Source organism: Delphinus delphis, chromosome 6 (assembly GCF_949987515.2).
Source record: "Delphinus delphis chromosome 6, mDelDel1.2, whole genome shotgun sequence".
Classification (NCBI taxonomy): domain Eukaryota; kingdom Metazoa; phylum Chordata; class Mammalia; order Artiodactyla; family Delphinidae; genus Delphinus; species Delphinus delphis.
In genome coordinates this window covers 82531805-82555252 of record NC_082688.1, presented here as the reverse complement: position 1 = coordinate 82555252, position 23448 = coordinate 82531805, and the positions used below count along the sequence as shown (strand labels likewise).

The window sequence follows — 23448 nt, the reverse complement described above, 5'->3', positions numbered from 1 at the left end:
TACAGTCTTCTTGAAGACACGTTTTTATTTCTCCTGGGAACATTCCTAGGAGTGGCATTACTGGGTCATACAGGCTGTTATGTTAATTTGATAAGAAACTGCCAAGTATGTTTGTATTTTACAAACAGGCCGTGTCAGTTTACATTCCCACCAACAATGTACAAGAGTTCCAATTGCTCAACATCCCTGCCAACACTGGGTGTTGTCCTTCTTTTTTAGCCATTTTAGTGGATGTGTAGTGAGCTCATTGTTTTAATTTAATTTGCATTTTCCTGGTGATTAGTGACGTCAAACATCTTCTCATGTGCTTATTTCGGCCATTTGCTTATCTTTTGTGAAATCTCTTTATGTTTTTTATTGGGTGCTTGTCTTCTTAATGAGTTATAACAGTTCTTTATACATTCTGAATAAGTCCTTTGTCAAATAAATGTAATGTGAGTATTTTCTGGGACCAATTTTGTATTGTCAGCAGCTAGTACTGTGCCTGACACAATATAGCAAGTGGTCAGGTCATACTAAATATTAGAGTTATCATCGAGCAGAAAATAGCATTTGTACAGGCCAACAGTACCAACTCCAAGGACTTCATGGAGAGTCTCTGAATCCACACAGCCCCTTTCCCTCCCTGAAAATTCAAGGGGAGGACTTCCCTGGTGGCGCAGTGGTTAAGAATCTGCCTGCCAATGCAGGGAACACGGGTTCAATCCCTGGTCCAGCAAGATCCCACATGCCGCAGAGCAACTAAGCCCGTGCACCACAACTACTGAGCCTGCGTGCCGCAACTACTGAAGTCTGGGCGTCTAGAGCCCATGCTCCACGACAAGAGAAGCCACCGCAATGAGAAGCCCACGCACCACAACAAAGAGTAGCCCCCACTTGCTACAACTAGAGAAAGCCCACAGGCAGCAACGAAGACCGCTCACAGCCAAAAAAAAAAAAAAATTCAAGGGGAGGTGGAAAAAAGAGACCAGGAAGCAACAGGTGTTTGACACCATACACTGTACATTTATTTGTCAATATTGATTCTATAGTCGGAATAGGAAGCCCAGTTAGGATATCAGATATACTCAGCTGGGTCACATCATGTATACATCTGTGTGTTTATGCTTATTTCTAGATTCGTGCTGAGACAATTGCCACTTATGCTCTCTGTGGCTTTGCCAATTTTGGTTCCCTAGGAATAGTGATCGGCGGACTCAGTAAGTGAAAAGAATATTCTCCAACAATAGATATGATATAAACATTCTTCCAATCTCCATGTTGCTCTGTAACATTATTTGTGTCTGAAAAAAAGAGCTCTGCAACAGCAATAAATTCTTTTGGGTCTATTTTTTATCCCTGCTCTGCAATGTAGTTTTTCCCATGTCTATTCAAGCTAACGTTGGGAAAAATTTGCTCAAATGTACAGGTGTTACTCCACTCAAAGATGACAAATAGATTACACTTTGTCTGCTAATTCCAATAGATTTATAATGAGCAGCTAGAGAAGGATTCTGAGGGCCAGTGGAAATTCAATGGGAAAATGCCGTGATTAATTAATTCTATGCCACCACGGGCAAAGAAGGAGATGGTGACAGATGAGGTGCAGATATTTGGAATCCTTCCTTGAAACCCATTTGCCTTGCCATGCCCTCATGAACATACTGTGAGTTCTCCTACACCAGAGAAACTTCTCTGGACGTGGAGCTCATCACTAAGCTCTTGAATCTTGAATTTTCCAGCTCAGTTTAAAAAAAGAAAAGTCAACGGACCTGAGACTCCAGCCCCAGAACAATTCTCAAAGGCTGGGAATTTGGAATTCTAATCAATAGGCTCAACATTAATCTGCCATGCTTGCTTCCACATTTCCCAGCATCCATAGCTCCTTCCAGAAAGCATGACATCGCCGCAGGAGCAGTGAGAGCTCTGATTGCGGGGACCGTCGCCTGCTTCATGACAGCCTGCATCGCAGGTACTGCATTGCATCCTCTGTGTCCGGTCTCCCTGTGCTCAGAGGATGGCAGCTTTGGGGGGACGGTGCCTCTGCAGAGAGCTGAGAGGCACAGCTGCCATTAAGCAGATTGTGAAGTGAAAAGTGTGGAGCATGGTGGAGAAGCCAAGAATAGAAGGAGAGTTCAGTGACTTCATTAATTAAATAAACAGAACTCTGTTCCACTTCCAGGCATGCTTACCAGCACTCCTGTGGACAGCAACTGTCATCACATTTTGGAGAATGCCTTCAACTCCAGCTCGGTTAGAAACACAACCGATGTAGTATCTTGTTGCCAGAGTCTATTGAACAGGTATTGTATTCTTGATGATAACTTCTTTATATCCATCATTAATAATAAAAATAGACCAAAAGATCTCAACCACTTATTTTTGTAACTTCATAACTCTTAATATAAGAACTTGTCTGGCAGTTCTAACCACCTTTCATCTTGACTAACTAAGACTAGAAACCATAGCACTAACCAGCGCTGCTCAAACATTTTAATATGCCCCCAGCTGTGTATTAGGTGCTTTGTATGAATTAGCTCACTTAAACCTTGCAGCCGCTGTATAAGTTAGGCACTACTGCTTTTTTAAGCATTAGATAAAATCTGGGTTTGGGGAGGCAACGTCACCTACCCAAGCAAAATGAGTGCAAACAAGATCAAGATAGAAAGACCCAAGAAAATTGGGGTCTTTCTGCCCATAGAGCCCATGCCCTAGTAGTTACTAGGTACTGCCTCCCTTTCAAGGGTATCAAGCAATGCAGGCTTCCCTGACAACATGATGATGGTGACGCTACAGTGGATGAGGGGCCATCAGTGACCCATGCCAGCCACCCCCATTCTGTACAGTCTCTATCTTCAGAAGCAGTATCACCACTCCATCTGCCCTTCTTAATGTGCACGTGTTTTTTTAAGGATTGCTTCTATCCTTTATTCTTTTACTCTAGAGGAAATAAGGTGAGTCTTTCAGGCCAAACAGGATTTAAGAGTCAAAACTACTTCTCTGGTGCCTCTGTCCTTAACCCACCCTAACTGGAATGTGAGGCAGGATATCAGCTTCTCGCCCTATGCAATCTCTAATATGTCATCTTCTGCTCATCTACTGTTTCTGTTTTCTAAGGTTCAACTAACTGTTTTATTCTACTTTTCACCAGCACTGTTGTCAACGGTCCCGGTGAGGTCATCCCAGCAGGAAACTATAGCCTATATTCTTTGAAACACTGCTGCAATTTGTTGAATCCACCAACACTAAACTGCAGTTGGATTCCTTTTTGAGTTCAGCCACTTCTCCAACAGAAAAAATGTGAAAAAAGAAAAAATGTGAAAAAGGTTTTGGAATACCTTGAGTAATTTATTTGTGTTTTCATTCTTGTTCATGCACAAGAGTAATTTTTTTAAATCCATGTGTAAATAGTTGACTTGTGTTTGTGTGTGTGTGTGTGTGGTGATGGTGGTGATGAAGAAGTAGGGATCTAAATGCCCAAAGGACTCTTTATCTCCGAAGTACAATATACTAGGATATTTCTTATTATTGATCATTTGTAACATATTTTTCTTGGAACTTACTGTGCCCTTTCAGTATTTAGACTTTATTTTAGAAATAAAATTGCATTAAATCTTTAAAAAAATCTAGTGTATATTTTATACTTAGAACTTATCTTGAGAAGCTAAATTTTCATTGGCAAGACAATCTGTAATTAGATGTCATAAAATTTACAACTGAAAAATAAATTTACATACCCAGGTTGTTCCAGATAATACCTAAAAGTTTTCCAATAACTGAAATTAGTATCAGTTTTTAAATTTTAGTTCCTCAGTTCCATATATGAAATAGCTCCATATTTCAAATATTCATGATTAACATAATGGACAATGAAATTTTACAGGATGATTTCCTACATGAATTGAAGTGTGTGTATATATTTGGTTTTAATATATGTTGCCAGACTGCTTTTTAGAGAAATACGTTGTCTTAATTTTTATCTGCTTTGCAATATAAATTTTCTGATGTGTTTTATTCATCTACTTCTGTGAGTATGTGTGATATTTCCTTTTAAATATTATATGTTCACATAAGTTGCATGCTGATTTCTTTTTTAATGTTGTTTCTTTCTTTTTTTTTTTTTTTTTTTTTGCGGTATGCGGGCCTCTCACCGCTGTGGCCTCTCCCATTGCGGAGCACAGGCTCCGGACGCGCAGGCTCAGCGGCCATGGCTCACGGGCCCAGCCGCTCCGCGGCACGTGGGATCCTTCCAGATCGGGGCACGAACCCGCGTCCCGTGCATCGGCAGGCGGACTCCCAACCACTGCGCCACCAGGGAAGCCCTGTTGTTTCTTTTTTAATGTTTGAGGGAGGGAGATATTATTCCTGAGCCATATTATGGGAAAGGATAGTAAGGGTAGGATCAGGCAAATCAGCTGGTGAGCACTTGAGGCTCGTTGCCTCCAGAAACCTTATCAATCCCCTGTGAACATTGTGAGTGGCTCTGGGCTGGCTGGAAGTTTCCCTTTTCCCAGTGAAGCCAGTCGATGGAGAGTTTTGGTGGACGGTGATGTCTTCACTCTTCTTTGGCAGACATAGAAGCTGGAGGGCTCTTTGTTCCTCACAGTTTATCCTTCACCCAGCCATAGTCTTCTAAGATGTCAAAGATGGAGTGTCTGTGTGTTTCCTGTGTGTTTCCTCGGTTGTCGCCTGAGGTCACTTAGTGCTGACAGTATGTTGCTGTCAGTCTGTGCACCCTGACCTTGTTTCAAGCCAAGGCTGTGAAATCTACTTTGAAGAATTCTGCACTGTCTTGTCTGTCCATGAAATCCGAAGTCCCTAGCCGTCTTTCTGAGTCTGTCTTTCACACTGACACAGTTTTCACTAATCTGAAAGCCCTTTTTTATTTTATTTTATTTTTTAAACATCTTTATTGCAGTATAATTGCTGTACAATGGTGTGTTAATTTCTCCTTTATAACAAAGTGAATCAGCTATACATATACATATGTCCCCATATCTCCTCCCTCTTGTGTCTCCCTCCCCACCCTCCCTATCCCACCCCTCTAGGTGGTCACAAAGCACTGAGGTGATCTCCCTGTGCTATGTGGCTGCTTCCCACTATCTATCTATTTTACATTTGGTAGTATATATCAGTCCATGCCACTCTCTCACTTCATCCCAGCTTACCCTTCCCCCTCCCTGTGTCCTCAAGTCCATTCTCTACATCTGCATCTTTATTCCTGTCCTGCCCCTATGTTCTTCAGAACCATTTTTGAAAGCCCTTTTTTAAATACAGTTATGAGTCCAGTTATGAATGTTTCCTAATTTCAATGAAGATGGAAGTTTGCTTTCCGGCTTTTTATTCTCCTTGTTATTTTCCATTGGCTTGCAAAAGGGGAGGGGGTCAGAAATGGCATTTCTCTCTCCAATCCAGAAGCTATAGTTATAAACAAATTCTCTGACCTTACAGAAGACTTAGGGTCTCAGCCAAAAATAGTTGGAGTCATAGAATATGGACATTTTTCTTTGATTTTTCTTTCCACTGGTAAAATAGAACATCCAAGCAATTAGGTCTGAGTGAGAAGGTCTCTGTAACTACACAGATTACTAACATGCATCATTTTGAAAATGCTCCCACCCTAATTGCTTTCATGTTTCTGTGGTTTAGTTAGGCTGGTAGGCCATTGTGAAGAGCTTAAGACGTGCACCTGCCCAGTGAGGCTGACTTCCAATTACAGAACAATTCCAAAATCAGGCATGCTTATAAAGAAGGTATTGAAGGACACAGTGTGCCAGGAAGGATTAAACTACTCTGAATGTACTGGAGCAGGGGCAGCGGAGGCGATCATTCACATTTTAAACAGGCAGGAGCACAGGATTAAAGAAATCCTTGGTACATGTGCACCATATGGGGCTAATGAACCACATGGTCCTAAGAAAAGCTACCTTTTTTACAGCCTGTTACTTAATAAAAGCAACTTTGTTTTAAGCTGAAGCAGGAAGAAAAGTGTACACTTGTCCATTCTTTTTCTGGATCACAAGCTTATGATGATGAATGTGTTTTCCTTTTTATTACGAAGGCAATGTGACTGCCCCTGGATGTAGAGGGAGTTCTTTCTACTCTGGTCTTTAGTAGACTACTTGGCATTTCTATTTCAAGAGACTCTAGAAAGTAAATGATGGATCTGCACCAAGTCAGTTCCTCTACTCACTATGCCTTTTGCAAAATAGGAAGACAGTGACTGATACAAGGGGTACAGCCTATAGCCATGGAATAGAAAAAAGCACTCAAATGACAATCTTGAGATTTAGTCCTCTGGCAACTGAAAACCAACCACTTTATTTTTTCTTTCTTTCTTTCTTTTCTTTTCTTTTTTTTCTTTTTTTTTTTTTTTTGCCCGCTTCCGGAGTCCTAACCACTGGACCACCAAGGAATTCCCCAATCACTTTAGTATAAGAAACCAAGATTAGGAAAAAACTGATGTCGTACAAGTCATGTTTACATGAAGAATCAGACCTGTATCTTCCATGCACTGGGCATGCTTCCAGTAACACTCATAAAATAAGAGGACAGTAGAATCCTAAGTCACTCAGAAATGCCTCATCTCCTTCCACACTCCCCCCAACCCACTTTAAGTCATGTAAAGCCACCAAATCTATAGATTACTATAGCTAAAACGAGAATTAGGGCAATATTCCCTGGTCTAATCTGAGTTCCTTCAACTGCAGAGTACCTACCTCATTTCATAATTGTTAACCCATATGTCTGTCTGACCCACTAGACAGACTACTAATTCCTATGTATCTCCAGTACTAGTGCCTGACATCTAGTAGACATTCAGTAAATGTTTATTTGATGAATGAATGAATGAATATTGCAAAGTGACTAACCTTCACATAAGCAAGAATAGTTAACTGGATCACTGTTAAAAACTTTGTAAAAATATCATCCAAAAATGCATACTCTGAATAAAACTTGCAAATGATATGCCAGTGTGTATAATGGAGAAATTGGAAATCTTCCTCCCACCTCAATCTCATTCCCCATAGTTAGCCACAGTGAACCCTGGTATCACTGTTAATTTTTCTCAGTATATAATAAACTATACAGTAAGTTATAACTGTCAAACTGGAGTGAATGAATCTTCTTTCAAGCCCAATGCCAGAATTACTTTCACCTTCTATTTCTTGGCAACATCACGCACATGATTTTGCTTGTCTTACAGCATTAACTGTCCTGAACAATGATTAGCAAATGAAGTTCAAGCAACTAGTCTTCCTGATAATCTCTGCAAGGCCAGTTGGCAATTCAGTAGTGTTATCTACCTTGAAGCTAAATGGAATCATTAAAAGCATCTCAATACCCAACATAAATAGGTGTACTTAAGTAACCAGATTCTTTCTGCTTGTATGAGCAATTGTTCTGCTATCATATTTGGAAAAGCTCTTATAGGAAACGGGAAACCACAAGCTGGTTGCAACTGCTGGCAGGTATGAAATATGATTCAGCAGCTAAGCGTCCATCTCTGGACCTGAACTTTCAGTGTCCAAATCCTGGCCCCAGCCACTAGCTCCATTACCTTAGATATTTATGTAACTGCTCTGTGCCTCAGTTTCCCCATCTATAAAGTGCAAACAAACACATCTCCTCCCTCATATTTTTGTGAGAATTAAGTAAGTTAAATCATATAAAGCACTTAGAAAAATGCCTCACAGAGAAAGGCTATAAAAGACACTTTTTCTTCATTAAGGTATCATTTATATACAATAAATGTACAGATTTTAAGTGTACATTTTGATGAGTTTTGACAAATACATACATCCATGTGACCATCGCCCCAATCAAGATGGAGCACACTTCCATCATTTCAGAAAGCTCCCCGGTACCCCTCCCCAGTCAATCTCTCCCCCACGCTTCCATACTCCCAGGCAAGCCTGATTGATTTTCTTTCCCCTAGAGATTAGTTCAAATAAACGATTCAGCTAGAACATCATGTAAATGGATCCCGACAGCACATGCTTTTTTGTGTCTTGCTTTTCTCATTCAGCATAATGAATTTAAGTTTTATCCAGTAGGTCCTTCTGCTTTTATTGCCGAGTATTATTCCATTGTATGACTACACCACCACTTATATATCACTTCTACTCTTGATTGACATTTAGGTTGTCTTTAGTTTTTGTAGAATATTTGCTTTTGAGAGAGATTTCTATTTGCCACACACTCTTTAGGAGTATCGGAATATCTTAAGCTTCAGAAATATAAATTGGAATGTGAAGAAGGCATCGTTTGCCACATGGGGGCTTGCTCCTTATCACCCTTCCTCTCCCTCATAATCTTGCTGAATCTTTTTACTCTATGTTGTTCTTCACAGGGATTTTCAAGATGGCGGGCTTCAGGCCACAAACTGGAAGACCAGTGATGACTGAGCCTCAGTGGGAAATAACTGAGAGACTAGAGCACCATGAGGTCACTCTTGGTTGAATAGAACATTGATTAGCCTGCTGCTACATACCGCATGATGGCACTTTCACTGTACCGCATTCTGAGAAAAATCACGGGGCTTTTCTAAGTCTCCAGTAAAAATAAATTACCTTAACATTAACTGTAGTACAAGAACATGAGTTAAAAATAGACAAGAAATGTAAAAAACATTTTGTAGTTTGCAAGTATTGTAGGAAAGCCCAACACATATTTGAGGTGAGCTTTGATCATACCATGACAGATTTTGGCTCCAATAGCTTGCAAGGTACAGAAGCATCCAGCAACTAACAATTTTGTTACTTAGGAGCTATGATAAACTTAATCCCATTTGTGGGAAAGACTGGCCAGTTCTTAAAAGCACTTGTGCAAAACAAAGACTCAAATTCTCATTAGAATTCACCCATCAAAATTCAACGTGCCCTTTCTGAGATGGACATCTCAAAGTGTTGAGAATTATTTGCTCTCTTTGACCATCCATTCATCAATGTCTGGCCATGTAAAACAGGTTATCCAGAAAGTGAGGGTTTCTGTGTATACTTAAACCAAAAAGAACCAAACAGAAGGAAACAATATGTTCTTGGGGACTCACCAGAGGTCCTCCTGTTGCAGTCTGACTTGAGTACGTTTCCATAGCAACAGACTCCAGCGTTCTCAAACAAGGGTCAGGTGCTCACAGGAGGCTGCAACTGGACACTGAAGAAAGTTTCTTTTCTCAAAAGTTACAGAAGTATTCCAAAAAAATTCGATCAAAATTCCATCTAAAATTGGCAGGAGGGTGGTCTTCTAGATGACCTGAAAATAAAATTAATTTCTTAAATACTCTCTCCTCCCTCTTCCCATTATTACCAGGAAAATGTTTGGGGAGAATTTTATTCAGGTTACAGTTTTTTACAAGTGCCTCTGGTCAGATAGGACAGACACTGTCCAGACATCAATAGTGAGAAACGGGTCAGAGATCCAGAGAATTTTCCCAGCAGCTGGCCAGAGCCTGGGGGTCCTGAGGGGATAAGGCAGAGATTTGGGGCTCCAGAGGTGGCTCCCTATGTTGGCCTGCTACAACTGTATAGGGAGAGGTGCTCAGAGGTGTTTTTGTCTCTACCCCTTCTCATAATACCTTTTATAAGAGGCTTTGTTGCAAAAGTAATCAGCCTTATTTTTGTAGAAAAATATTCAAAATCCGAAGAAGAAAATAAAAACTTTATCCATATCCCATCACAAAATATAACAAGTGCTAATAATCTGTGGTATATAGTCATTCAATGTGTGTGTTTGCTTAAGACTTTCAAAATGAGATCACTATTGTGATTTACTTTGAGGCCAGCTTTTCCCTCTTAATATATCATGAACACTTTTGCATGTTGTTAAGTATTCTCCTACATCATCATTTGTAAATGGCTGTTGTGCATCCCACTGACTGTATCACTGTACCAGAATTTACCCAATCTCTTACGGTTGGCTATTACAGACGTTTCCCATTTTTCATGATTACCAACACATCGACAATACATATTCTTGTAGTCAAATCTTTGCACAAATTCATGATTAATTCCTTGTAAGACATACAAAAATGCTAGAGACACATAGAGATTTTATCTCCCAACATAAATGCTAAGTCTCAGGGCAAAGCCAAATGATCAAACTTTGAATGGACGACATATTTACAGTATAAAGCTTGTCCACCTGCTAGATTCTGCTGGCAATCAAGAAGGTAAATGAAACATGACAGCGAACTTGGGCTTGTGTGGGATTTTATACACTAAACAGTGACATCAGCTTTGTAAAAACCCTGGGCAAATGACACACCAGGTTATCTTCATCTGATTAAAGATGAATTTTCTAGTTCCATACTTGAAACTGAAAGTGATTTCTCTATGTCTTGAGTGGGCTTTTGTACTGCCAACACAGATTAACTGGGTACGAATAAAACAAAAGTAAGTTTGAATGTCAACTCCCAACCCCACTTAGACCCAGTCCAGCAAGAAGAAAGTCCTAGCCCATGGAAAATCAAAAAGTATGGTTCCTGGGCTTCCCTGATGGCGCAGCGGTTGAGAGTCCACCTGCCAATGCAGGGGACACGGGTTCGTGCCCTGGTCCGGGAAGATCCCACATGCCGCGGAGCGGCTGGGCCCGTGAGCCATGGCCGCTGAGCCTGTGGGTCCGGAGCCTGTGCTCCACAATGGGAGAGGCCACGACAGTGAGAGGCCCGCATACCGCAAAAAAAAAAAAAAAGTAGGGTTCCTGCCAGTTCCGCTGGATATAGGGCAAGCTGATGGCAGGGGATGGGAGAGCACTGCATTGGTCCTTGGGCCTCGGTCTGTTCACCCAGTTAGGGGAGGGCCAGCAATTTCCAGCAAAAGCAGGATCCAGAATTGTGTGTCCTATCTCCTCAGGTTGCCCAGGAGAGCAGCCATGGGTTCTCCTTTGCAGGGAGACGGAGTAGAGTCAACTCCCTGTACCTACCGATGGTTCACAAATAGCCGCATACTATACACCTGTTCTGTACCTAGCTCTTTGTCACTTAATGATATATCCTAGGACTCCTTCTAAATCACTATATAAAAACTTCATTCGTTTGTACATATCATATGGATTTACTATGATTTATTTAGTAGTTTTCTATTTATGTTCTATCCCACATTTTGCATCCCCAAAATGCTGCAGTAAATAGCCTCCACGTATGTCGCTTCACTTATGTGTGAGTATACTTGTAGGAGAAATTTCTGGAAATGGAATTGCTGGAACTTAGGTCATGTACATTTGTAATTTTCAAAGACATTGACAAACTACCTTCCATAAAGATTTGACTGATTGATAGTCTCACCAGCCAAACACAGTGCAGTGCTTTAGTAAACTTATGAATTTTTGCAAAATGCAAAGAAAATGGTACCTCAGTGTTTTTTAATGTATATTTCTCTTGCTTAATGAAGCTGAGAATCTTTCTGTATGTTTAGGAGCCATTTGCATTTCTTCTGTGAATACTTTATTCCTACCCTTTATTAGTTTCTCTATTGGGTAAGTTGTCTCTTCCTCAGACATTTGTAGGTGCTATTTATCTATGAGGGAGAATAAGCCTTTATCTGCAATAAGAACTGTAAATATTTTCCCCATATTGTCATTTGTACTTTTACTTTTTTTTTTTTTTTTGCGGTACGCGGGCCTCTCACTGTTGTGGCCTCTCCCGTTGTGGAGCACAGGCTCCGGACGCACAGGCCCAGCCACTCCACGGCATGTGGGATCCTCCCGGACCGGGGCACGAACCCATGTCCCCTGCATCGGCAGGCGGACTCTCAACCACTGCACCACCAGGGAAGCCCTGTATTTTTACTTTTTTATGGTGCTTTTTTGCCATGCATACATTTTTCCCCTCCACGTTTAAATGTATTGATTTCTTTAATTATGGCTTCTAGGTTTTGTGTCATAAAAAAATCCATCTTCATTTCAAAGTCAAAAAGTAATGTCCGGGCTTCCCTGGTGGCGCAGTGGTTGAGAGTCCGCCTGCCGATGCAGGGGACACAGGTTCGTGCCCCGGTCCGGGAAGATCCCACATGCCGCGGAGTGGCTGGGCCCGTGAGCCATGGCCGCTGAGCCTGCGCATCCAGAGCCTGGGCTCTGCAACGGGAGAGGCCACAATAGTGAGAGGCCCGCGTATCACAAAAATAATAATAATAATAATTTCCTGGGAATTCCCTGGTAGTCCAGTGGTTAGGACTTGGCGCTTTCACTGCTGAGGGCCTGGGTTCAATCCCTGGTTGGAGAACTAAGATCCCACAAGCCACACTGTGTGGTCAAAAAAAAAAAAAAAAAAGTAATTTCCTTGTAAATTTTTTATGGTTTCACTTTGCATATTTAAATTTTTGATCCATTTGAATTTTGTCCTGGTAAGTGGTGTGATATATGGCTCTAACTTCATTTTTGCTAGATGGTTGTCCCAACTTCATTTACTGAATACTGGTAGTTTCTATTTTCGCCATTTATTTAAGATATCACTTTTAACACATAATAAGATTCCATGTATTGGGGTTTATATAGACTCCGTTCTATTCCCTTGATCTATCTCCAGTAAGGATCAATTGTTTGATTTTGAAGGGGATCAAGGTATGCTACCCTAAAAGATGCCACTTTTGTGTAAGGATTGTTTTGAGCTGAAAGCAATTAGCTCTCTGCCCTCCCCTTTTCTGTCTAAAAGCAAGGCATAAATTTCTGTTTGTAAAAGTGTCTCCTCCTACACCAGGAAGATGATGACAACCCTTAATCACTGGAGACAACTCTTATCAATGGAGAAAATACCAACTTGAGTTTGCATAATAAATCTATAATTCTTCTCTTCCACTAGTTTCCCCTATATATTTACCGTCCCACAATGTACTGCCCCGGGAAGCACAATTTATTGCTAATTTACTTCCTACAATTTACTCCACTTCCTTTGTCTAGTAACTTCACAGTTTATCACTCTTTGTTAAGATGGTATACATGCCCCCGGGTCTAACCACTTCTTTGGGTTTCTTCTTCTTTCTTTTGAAGCCCCCATATATATGCAAAGTAAATTTCTTCTTCTGTTAATCTGTCTTTTACGTGTTTAATTCATGGCCCCCAGGCACAGAACCCAAGAGGGTAGAAGAAAGGATCCTTTCCTTCCCCCACCGTCTCTAAAATGGAGGTTATAATATCTACCCCGAAGAATTAGATTAGAGAATCAAATGAACGTGCGGTGTTTGGCCCATAGAGGAATTCAATAAATTTCAGCAATGATGATGAAGAGAAGGAAAATATTGCCTACCTCACTCCTGTGCAAAGAAATGCAGATACCCAGAGGGTTCACAGATAATCCTGGTTCCCAGATTAGCCTTTTCATTATACTCTGAACTAAAGATATCTCTACATGCAAAAAGTGACATTAGCAATGATCTTGATAGTAATTTTAGTGAATTTCTCACTAACCCAGTTTGAAAGGGAATCTCTAGGACTGTTATTCTCCTGAAACTGGACTGCCAAGGCAAAAATGGCAGGCAAGACCAGGTTCGAATTCTAGTTTAGCCACACATCTCTGAGAATCTGTTTCCTTATCATTAGAAGAGAGATAACTATACTTCCTTCTCATTCTGACAAATGAGATAGTAAGATAAGTGGCTAGCACTGAGTTTGTCATTTAGCGTATGTTCAATCTCATGGTGGCTATTTTTGTTTTATCATCATCATGTTCTTTGTCATAATCACTAAAGATTATGGCTTTGGGTGAATGAGGACAAAAAAAAGGAGGGTAATAAACACCAGTGCTGGAAGGAAAGAAAGGACATAATAATCAGAATATTTTTAAAAATTTTAAGTAGGAGAATAGAGGGATATGTGTGAATTGATGGAGAATAGAGGGATATGTGTGAATAATGTGATTAAACTAGGTAAAATAAAATGTTACCAGTAGAATCTAAGTAGTGCAAAATTATTTCAAGTTTGCTGTATGTTTGAAAAAAAATTTATAGTAAAATGTCTGGAAAAATTCGAGGCTACCATCCCTCTCTCCTTCCCATCCTAATTTTACTGTAACCCCCCACAAACACTCAAAGGCAAGGATGATTGATTTTCCTTGTGTCTTGATATTTTACATGGAGTGAAGAACTTGTAATTCACTTCCTGGCCAAAATTACAAGCTGTTGTTATGTATGTGATTCCCCCCCTTCCCCTAAAATTCATACTTTTTATTTCCTGCTGGTTCAGCTGACAGCTCCAATTTGACAGCTGTCCAATTCTGACAGCTCCACATCAGCAACCAATATCACTCACATCCCAGAATCCCCTCTCCCACCCTGTTGCTCTCAGGCCCCCAAGTCCCGGAGTCAAACAGTTTCTCACTAGGAAACTACAAAGAGGAAGAAGTTGGGACCTGGGATTGAAATGCTGTATCCAGAGCATTTGAAACGCCAAAGTCAGCTGCAGCTTTCGCCTGTTGCTATGGCACAGGTGACTCTGTAGAGTCACCAGCCTGGAAACTGACAGACATAGATCAGTGTGCACTGGTTGCCATGGTGAGGAAAAACCTAAGGATGCTTTCTCCATGCCCATTGGTGCCCAGCATGTCAGGTGTCCAGAGCTGCAAGAGAGTGCTAAAAGCCCTCATCAAATCATTAACTTTTAGGCAGGAATTCAATTGTGCTCAATTGGTCTGAGGGTCAAGCTTCACGAAAGAGATTGTCACAGGGAGGAGAAACGCTGGACCCTTCAGAAACCTGGAAAATAAAGTATTCAAAGCAAATTCTGTGGTTTTTTTAGTGACTTGTTCATGTTCTTTTTCAAAGGAAAGTTTAATTAACTCCATTTAGAAATGTTTAACCTTGGGCAATTAACATCCTTAAGTCCAATATTTGTCAAAATGCTGTCCCCAAGGTAACAAATCAGAATCTCTGGGGGTGGGGCCCAGGTACCAGCAGTTTTAACCATGTCCCTAAGGTCCTAGGCACACTGAAGTTTTAAAACTACTGCCCTAGGGTACCTATATAACTTTAAAGTCTCAATACAAAAACAATTCCGGTCAGTAGCACCAAAACATTTCACCATTCTTGTTCCTTTTTGTCATGTTCTTACATCACCATGACTCCCTAAGAGCCGCACTCTTTGAAAGATATTTCTCTACCAACAAATTGCATGTACAGTCAGCCCTCCGTATCCTGGGATTCTGCATCCACGGATTCAACCAATGCCAGTCGCAGGCTGTTGAATCCGCGGACGCAGAACCCACGGATACGCTGCCAACAGTACCAGTCATTTTCTATAAGGGACTTGCGCATCCGCAGATTTGGGTATCCGCTGGGGGTCCTGGAACCAATCTCTGAGGATATCAAGGGATAGCTATATTGAATAATGATTTTTCCCCCTTTTAATCAAAGACGTACATAGTACCCCTCAGCTCAGGTGAAACGTATATAGCTCATTAGGCTTTCAGAGATTAAAAACAATAGCTCAAGTTCCCCAGTCCTACCTTTGCCAACCCTTAGTGATCTGAGCATCCCAAGTTGGGATTACAGAAACTATTGAAGAACTCCACGGCATCAAAGACCGGTTCTGAGATGTTAAACATAAGCAATAACAAGATCCATCCTCCTTCTAAGGAATGTAAACTTATTTATTCCTTCATTACTTATAACTACCCCTGTCCCAGTATGGATAGAATTTAAAGTAATTCACAAAGATTCATAAAATAACGTAAATTAGCACAGCCTTCTACTTGTTTCCTATTAGCCCATCTCCCTTTCCTTTGCAGTATTAATAGTCCTCATTTTTAGCTAAAACACATGGCTACCCACATTTCCCAGCTGTCCTTATAGCTAGGTGTACCCATATGACTAAGGTCTGGTCAATGGGATGTACATGGAAGTTGTTTATGCAACTTCTAGGAAGTATCCTCAAAAGGGAGGATTGGTTGTGTCCCTTCCTGCTGACTGGCCACAGACATAATGGGGAGAGTAGCCATCTTGGACCATGAGTTGGAAGCCGTGTGTTGAGAATGACAGAGCAACACATTAGAAGTCCGGGCTCCTGATGATGGTGGAGCTGCCATTCCAAACTTGGACAACCTACCCAAACTTTTTTTTTTTTTTTTTTTTTTTTTTTGCAGTACGCGGGCCTCTCACTGTTGTGGCCTCTCCCGTTGTGGAGCACAGGCTCAGCGGCCATGGCTCACTGGCCCAGCCACTCCACGGCATGTGGGATCTTCCCGGACCAGGGCACGAACCCGTGTCCCCTGCATCGGCAGGCGGACTCTCAACCACTGCACCACCAGGGAAGCCCTACCCAAACTTCTTCCTGAGAAAATTGAAGCTTCTTTCTTGTTTAAGTCACTGGTGTTTGGGGTTTTTCATTCCACACAGCCAAACCTAATCCTTACTACTAACATAAATGAGGGGAAAAAAGATAAAAACATACAACAAAGCCAGAAATAAACTTAGCAGAAAAATAAATACCATATAGTCTTATATATTTGCTGTGAATAAGTTGCAACTTTAGCTTCACACTTTCTAATGGTCAGTGCGACAATAAGTCTTTTAAAGACACATCTCAGTGTCATAACGTTTATTTTTTTAATTGCTCAGGAGAAACACAACTGTTCCTGTTGCTAAGAACAAATTAATTCATCCTAAGAGTCCATAAAGAGGGCATCCATCATGTAATATAATAACAACAACTGCCACAACTTTCTTACGGTAGAAACAGTTGTTTCATGATGTTCTTCAATACAGGCCAGGAGAATCCCAGTGTAGGTAATTTGATTTGAAATTGCCCTGTCTACTCATTTATGTAGTATGCTAGATTGAATGCTCTCTTTCCCATCCCTCACAAACACTCTCTAGGTAGGACTTAGAGAGATAACAGGTGGGAGGATAAGAAGGTGGTTTAAAAAACCAAACTCTACCCACATCCAAGTTGTCTACCACCAGCATCACCATCACCTATGAGAAATGGTCAGGATTGATATGTCCTCCCTTCCATGTACCCCAACCTTTCTTGTTATGATATTTTCTACTTAAAACACCCTTGAAGTTATTTTAACTTAAATTTTATAGATTATTTCAAATCTGTTAAAATTTTTGTGTGTCTGTGTGCACTGGAGGAGGAACTCAGTATGTGATTTTTCCATCTGTAGTCCCTACATATCTCTGAATTGCGTAATACAAGTAGATAATGAATAAAATACAGCCAAGTAAAGCAGTCATTTACTAAAAGAAAAACACAAGGACAAAAAATGTAAATATTTAACTTATGGGTCATGTGTCCCAACTGTGAATACAAAGTAGCAAATGTCAGCAGTTTGTATCCCGTAAAGGAAACTAAAATGGTTTCCAACACAACATTCTTTTGCTAGGGGCAGCAGGGCAGACACCGCCAAAGTCACAGAGACACGTTTTCAAAATTTCTAGTGAGATGCTTCCTGATGGAGCCTCATGCCTGCTCCATTGATTTTACAGCATTTCAAGCAGGATCTTGCTCTCCAACCTGGGTTCCTTTCTGGCTCTATCCTGTTGAAGGAATGATTTGTGAGACAGTGTGGGAAATGAGTAGTGAACATGTGCTACCTAAACCAGATGGTTACATGCTTCACATCCAATGTGGTACCTTTATACTTTCTGGCTAGGTTTTGTTAAGGTATGCTTTCCTATTACCCAACATTGGATTTGAGAATAGAAGGATACGTTGTTTTTTGTTTGGTGGTTTTTACCCTGAGCATTACTTGTTTTCATGATGCAAATACTGCACTTAAATTGGTAAAGTAGAGATATGAGAGTATATCTGTGGTCATTGCAAGTAACCCAAGTCCCACAGAAACAGAACACAAAATGAATTCCTTTTGATCCCTCAGAGAGGATGATGGAACATCTATTTTCCCCCATTTAATTAACTGTCCAACTCCCCTAGGCAGCTACAGGCAAACACCTCAAAATTTTATCACACCAGTCTAGTTATCCTCCAGCGGCCCAAAGCCACCTTTTCACTTATATATGGAATTCACAAACAAATTCATTTCCCACAAACAGAATCTCTAATTAGGATCAACTTCATTTGAAACTGTGCAGCAGACAGGAAAATGAGAGCATTAGAGAACATCATTAATAGCAACTGCAAATAACTTTTTAATCGATCTAGGTATTCCTCTCCAAGAAGTTACTCTTCTATTCCATTGAGGAAACAATTTTTCCTTGCCATTAGCAACAATCTCAACATCATGCATAATAATAGTAATAATGATCATTTTTTAAAATGCCAGCCAACAACTGGGTAGATCTTTCTCATTTAAAAAAGCTTCCAGGAGACTTCCCTGGTGGTCCTGTGGTTGAGACTCTGCACTCCCAATGCAGGGTCATGGGTTCAGTCCCTAGTCAGGTAGCTAGGATCCCGCATGCTGCACATCACGGCCAAAATAAATAAATAAATATAAATAAAAAAGCTTTCATCTGCATTATCATCTCACTTGATCTTACTTCTGCTTTGTGTATAATAAAGTAGGTGTTTTTACTTCATTTCACAGGCATAAGGCTGAGGGGTTCCCTGTGAGGACTCGTGTTACTGAGGTTTGTCTGATCGACCTTGGACAAGTTACTCAATGTCTCTGAATCTCAGTAAATCTATAAAATGAGGATAAAACTAGTACCTACCACAGACTGGTGCTGTGATGTGCAGTAACAGACATGCGGCAACCCTGGTAAAGCCTTGTAATTGTTGGTTGAGCATGGAGGGGTGAGTTGGTCTTCCCAAGAATGAACAGCTTTTAATCTGCAGAACCAGGAAGAACCTGGCCTCTCAACTCCAGACTTGGGGCTTCCTTGAAGCAAGAATCTATTTAGGGGAGGGGCTTTCCTGGTGGAGCAGTGGTTGAGAGTCCACCTGCCAATGCAGGGTATACGGGTTCGTGCCCCGGTCCGGGAAGATCCCACGTGCTGCAGAGCGGCTGGGCCCGTGAGCCATGGCCGCTGGGCCTGTGCGTCCGGAGCCTGTGCTCCAGGACGGGAGAGGCCACAACAGTGAGAGGCCCACGTACCGCAAAAAAAAAAAAAAAAAAAAAAAAAGAATCTATTTAGGGGCGAAACTAAGATCAGATCAGACATTTCCAAAACTTAAACCTCTCTTTATTTCTGCCATCCCATCAACTATGTGAGCTGATGTAAGCTTGAAGAGTTAAAGGATTACTGACTCTCCTTTAGGGCTGGGATGAAACACAAACATTTGATGATCAATAGAAGAGTCTGTAAATAATGAACAGAACTCACAGAATTGTGCTTGGAATCCCAAAGGCTAGAAACACCTGTCACATATTGCTTCTCTGCCCTGGCACACTTTGGGGACAATGCACAATGCTGAAGTCCACTGCTGGCCACAAGGTGGCAGAATGTCACCAGCAAGGACGCTCAAGCCCAAACTTCACGCTGGAGCAAATCAGGGCAGGTCGCTGACACCCAAGACAACAAATGAAATAATCCAGTTAACATCAGCCCTAAACCTAAGTTAGTGACAATATTCTGCACATGCCATTCTTCTGCCTAAATGCTCAGCTCTTATTCCAGACAGTAAAATGGGCACCTCATCGATCTTCACCTACAAAAAGGAACCTCAAGGTGACCATGAACTTATTCCAACATATATGACTACTTCTGTTTACATGAATCCCAATTTTCAAACATATAAAATAATTGAGAAACTTTAGGTGTTGGGAGCCATCCTCCAGAATCCTCAGAGCTCTCTTATATAATGTTTTCTTATAAAGATGAAAATATCTTTAACATTAAATTATTTCCATATTATGCAATTACCATAAACATTTTAAAACCTGGATTTTCCTACTAACCTACCTGTTTCTGAGCTACCTTCCCTTTTACTTTCTACAAAAGTGAATGTGTAAGGACTATGGAATAATTTAATAGTTTAACAATATACAAGGTTTTACACAGACTTGGATTGTTTTAGAGTTGGATGGTAACTGGGAGATTATTTACTTTAATGCCCTTATTCTCCCAGTGAAGAAAGTAGTACTGCCAGAAGTTAATTAACTTGCCTAAGATAACACAGAAAGTCAGTTCAGAACTGAGACCTGAACTTTTGTCATCTGACTTTCAGGATAGTTTGGACTAATTTAGATCTTTCGTTTAATTGTGCCAGGAAAGTCATGATTGTCCTTTACCCCACAGAATTGAAAAACTACTTGCAAGAGGAGAAAGTACCAGTCCAGTATCATGCTGTGTGATTCCAGCACTTCAGCTGGGTCCATATTAGAAATTCAGCAGCGGTTAAGACAAAAACTGAGAAGCATCATGATCACAGTGGTAATCCCCCCACCCTCCAAAAATTAAAACCCTAACAGATGATCCAGGGGTGAGTCTTTCTAGAACTTGAAAAAGAACCTGCCAGGTCACAGCCACTCCACTGGGATACGAGATTACATAAAATTCAGGCAGAAGGAGCAAAATGCCTCTCCGGGGACACCGGAGACCCTGAGCCTGTCTCAGGAGGTGTGACTATAAAGTAATGGGTCTGATTTTAAAAGAAGCACAACCAGCGCTTACACGTCTAAGTGAGCAGTCACCTTCGGAAGCTGCATATTTGTGCCAGAGTTGCTGCAGCGGCTCCAACGTTAACTCTTCTTTGGGATTTGCCGTCAGAGCTTCACCATGTTCTGCCAGATATCTACCATGGGCGTAAATCTTGGTTGTGTGAGGGTGGACTTGTTTCTGGAAAACCTCCGGAGTCAGCTCTTGGGAGTAAGGTGGGTGGTCAAGGCAGATAATAATATTTTGGGATAAAACTGAGTTGCATATAGTCATTGGGTCGATTTCCCCTGTGGTTTATAAATTCGACCAGATGGCTCATCTAGGAAAAGAATCACCTATTGGAGGCAGTCAGGAAAAACTTTAAGGTATTACTAATGTGTACGTTACTGATTTCAAAATAAAGCCTTCTTAATTCCAGTTCTTAATCATTTTGCATCCACTGGTAAGTTACTCTTCTGTCTCCCAACTCATGTCTCCGCTCCTCTAAGGGAAAAGGCCAATTATTAGATTAAATTACATGAAATTGCTGCCATTCAGACATATTTGACCTACAAAAATCATATAATTCAAGCTAATACATTTGAAGTCGTAATGTTTAGCCCAGTGGCAAAAAGGAGTTCAACAGCATTAAGAGATGTCACCGTGCTGAGGTGGGCGATCCTGAGTGTCAACACTGAATCGCCAGAAAACGATGCCGAACAACCTGAGAGGTAAACATCAGTTTTCTCCCTCCATAGTTCTACTTTTTAATGCACTTAGGTTTCTTTTCATTATCTAATTTAAGCTGCACATCTTGAGGGTGAAAAAGCCAGCCACGCACACCAGCAAACAGCCTTTCACAAACAGGGCTATTCTGTAAGAAACATCAGTCTCACCCTAAGTCATAGCCTGCACATAATGGCCATCCATATTCCACACGTTTGGAAGCAAATTTGCCAGCTTAGTCCCTCTAGGTCCTGGGACTCCGCTAGATAGGCCAGATGATCCGATTTTAACTTAACTGATTTCACTAAGGAATGGAGTGTACACTTGGCCTTTCCACCTCCCTCGCTCAGGGCGGGTGTGACCTTGCAAATTATGATTGAAGTCATTGTTCTGTGAGCTATCTTTCCCTTCTGGTTCGTTCTTTTTCTGTTTCTTTATGGTAATTTATTGCAAGAGTAATTTTTTGTTTGTTTGTTTGTTTTTTTAGGTATTTGGCTTCATTTTAAGAGTAAATTTTTTGCCCCAGTTTTATTGAGATATAACCCTCTGGTTCTTCTTCACTTCATTTTTAGTTTTGTTTTTCCTTGTCCTGTATTTACCATCAAAACAGGATTAGAGAAGCTGTTCCACCATCCCTTCATTTGAATATTCAGAAAGTGTCATTCAATATCATTAACCTGCCTGGGAGAAAAGACTCATTAGGTAAAGCAGAGAACTTCTGGATGTTATTTCAGCTAATATGTCATTTACTGTTTGGGTGGAAAACTGTGTCATCCATCTGCCTCCTACAGAATTCTCTCAGGAAAAGCTTTGACGAGGGAAAGTGTCACTGGTAAAAGCTGGCCTTGAGGAATTAACCAGATGATATGCAAAGCTATAAAGACTGCAAGTTGAAGAGATGCTTCCCATCAAGATCAATCCCATCAAGATCAAGGCATGGCCAGCGGACACAGGCTGGCGTCATAGCCCAGCCCCTCCCATGAGGCTCCCGCCCTGCGCCTCTATCCCAACAGTCCCCAACCCTCAAAATTCATCGTCGGTGGGAAGTCACTCGGCACATTCAATTATATTGTGACAAATTTTAAATTGTTCACCTGCGCCTCAAAATGGGAAAAGTGGGGCTACGTGACTGTAGAGTTATGATCTCTGCTGGGGACTTCCTGATAAGCCGCAGGCTGGCCAGGACGTAGTCCCACATCCTTTGTGTTAGCCCACAAGCAGCTTGGCTGACCCGGCTTCCCCTACCCGACCCTTTTTATTATCACTGCCCAAAAATGCAGTTCTTGGTTTGTTTTCTTTTTAACAACCTTTTGTGATTACAAAAGCAATATCTTTTCACTATTAAAGAATTAGATCATTTTGCAACATATATATGTATGAGTCATCACCTTGTACATCTTAAACTTACACAATATTATGTGTCAATTATACCTCAATAAAGCTGGAAAAAATGGAAAATGTCAATAAGGAAAAAATGGGAAAATTAAAACATCATATTCTTATTCCCCAAGGTTACCACAATTAACACCTATATCTATATTGTGCCACACTTTCTTTCTATGCATATATATCACATATATATATAATAATTCATCTTTCCATGTACATAAATTTTATTCTAAGCTAATACCTTTCAACCACCTCCCTCCACCACCACACTGTACCCAAAATGCATTCCTGCTAGTTTAGCTAACCAAGCATCCAATCCAGGACCATGCGTTATATCAGATTATTATGCTCTTTAATTTTCTTTTAATCTGGGACACTCATCTCTTGTTACACATCACTGAGTCCTTGAAGACAGCAGGCCAGTTATCTAGCTGAAGTCCTATCCTTTGGATTTATTTGCCTTGTTGCTTCCTTAGGCCATCTGCCATTAAGCTTGTTCTCCCATCTCCATATTCCCTGTAAACTGGAAATTAGATCCAAAGGATTAGATACAAACACTTCCTGGCTAGCATCCATCAGAGGACCTGTGATGTATTGCATATTGCACCACACCAGGGGACAGGTAACACTTAGTTGCCTACCATTAGTGTTGCTGGGATTGCCCTCTGGATTAAGGGAGACAAGAACTTAATTCATCCAACCGGGAAGTAATCTGTGGGGTGTTACACTGGCAAATTATTTTTGAGAGTCTAAACCTTTGTAGCTAATAACCTGATCCCAAAACCATACCATAAGCAAATAGGGAAGAACAGACTGCACAAGTCTGAGACTAAGAGCAGGGTTAGAGTGAGTGGGGAAGGTAATGCCAAGACTTTTGATTAGTGAT

General features: G+C 40.9%; 2 protein-coding genes across 3 annotated transcripts in view; one reads left to right on the top strand and one right to left on the bottom strand.

Moving 5' to 3' along the window:
- Positions 1–3251, top strand: part of SLC28A3 (solute carrier family 28 member 3) — a 57568-nt gene extending 54317 nt beyond the window's left edge. Inside the window, exons 15-18 of the mRNA XM_060014963.1 lie at positions 1118–1199; positions 1853–1951; positions 2162–2282; positions 3131–3251. Coding sequence (XP_059870946.1) covers positions 1118–1199; positions 1853–1951; positions 2162–2282; positions 3131–3251 — 423 coding nt within the window. The remainder of the gene's footprint in view (positions 1–1117; positions 1200–1852; positions 1952–2161; positions 2283–3130) is intronic.
- Positions 1–23448, bottom strand: part of RMI1 (RecQ mediated genome instability 1) — a 288866-nt gene that overhangs the window by 40962 nt on the left and 224456 nt on the right. The window contains exon 5 of one of the 2 annotated variants that reach the window (XR_009519915.1): positions 9032–9234. The gene's annotated coding sequence lies outside the window, so the exon portion shown is untranslated. Of the gene's footprint in view, positions 1–9031; positions 9235–17436; positions 17448–23448 lie in introns of those variants that run through there. The other variant, XR_009519916.1, reaches the window with a different exon arrangement.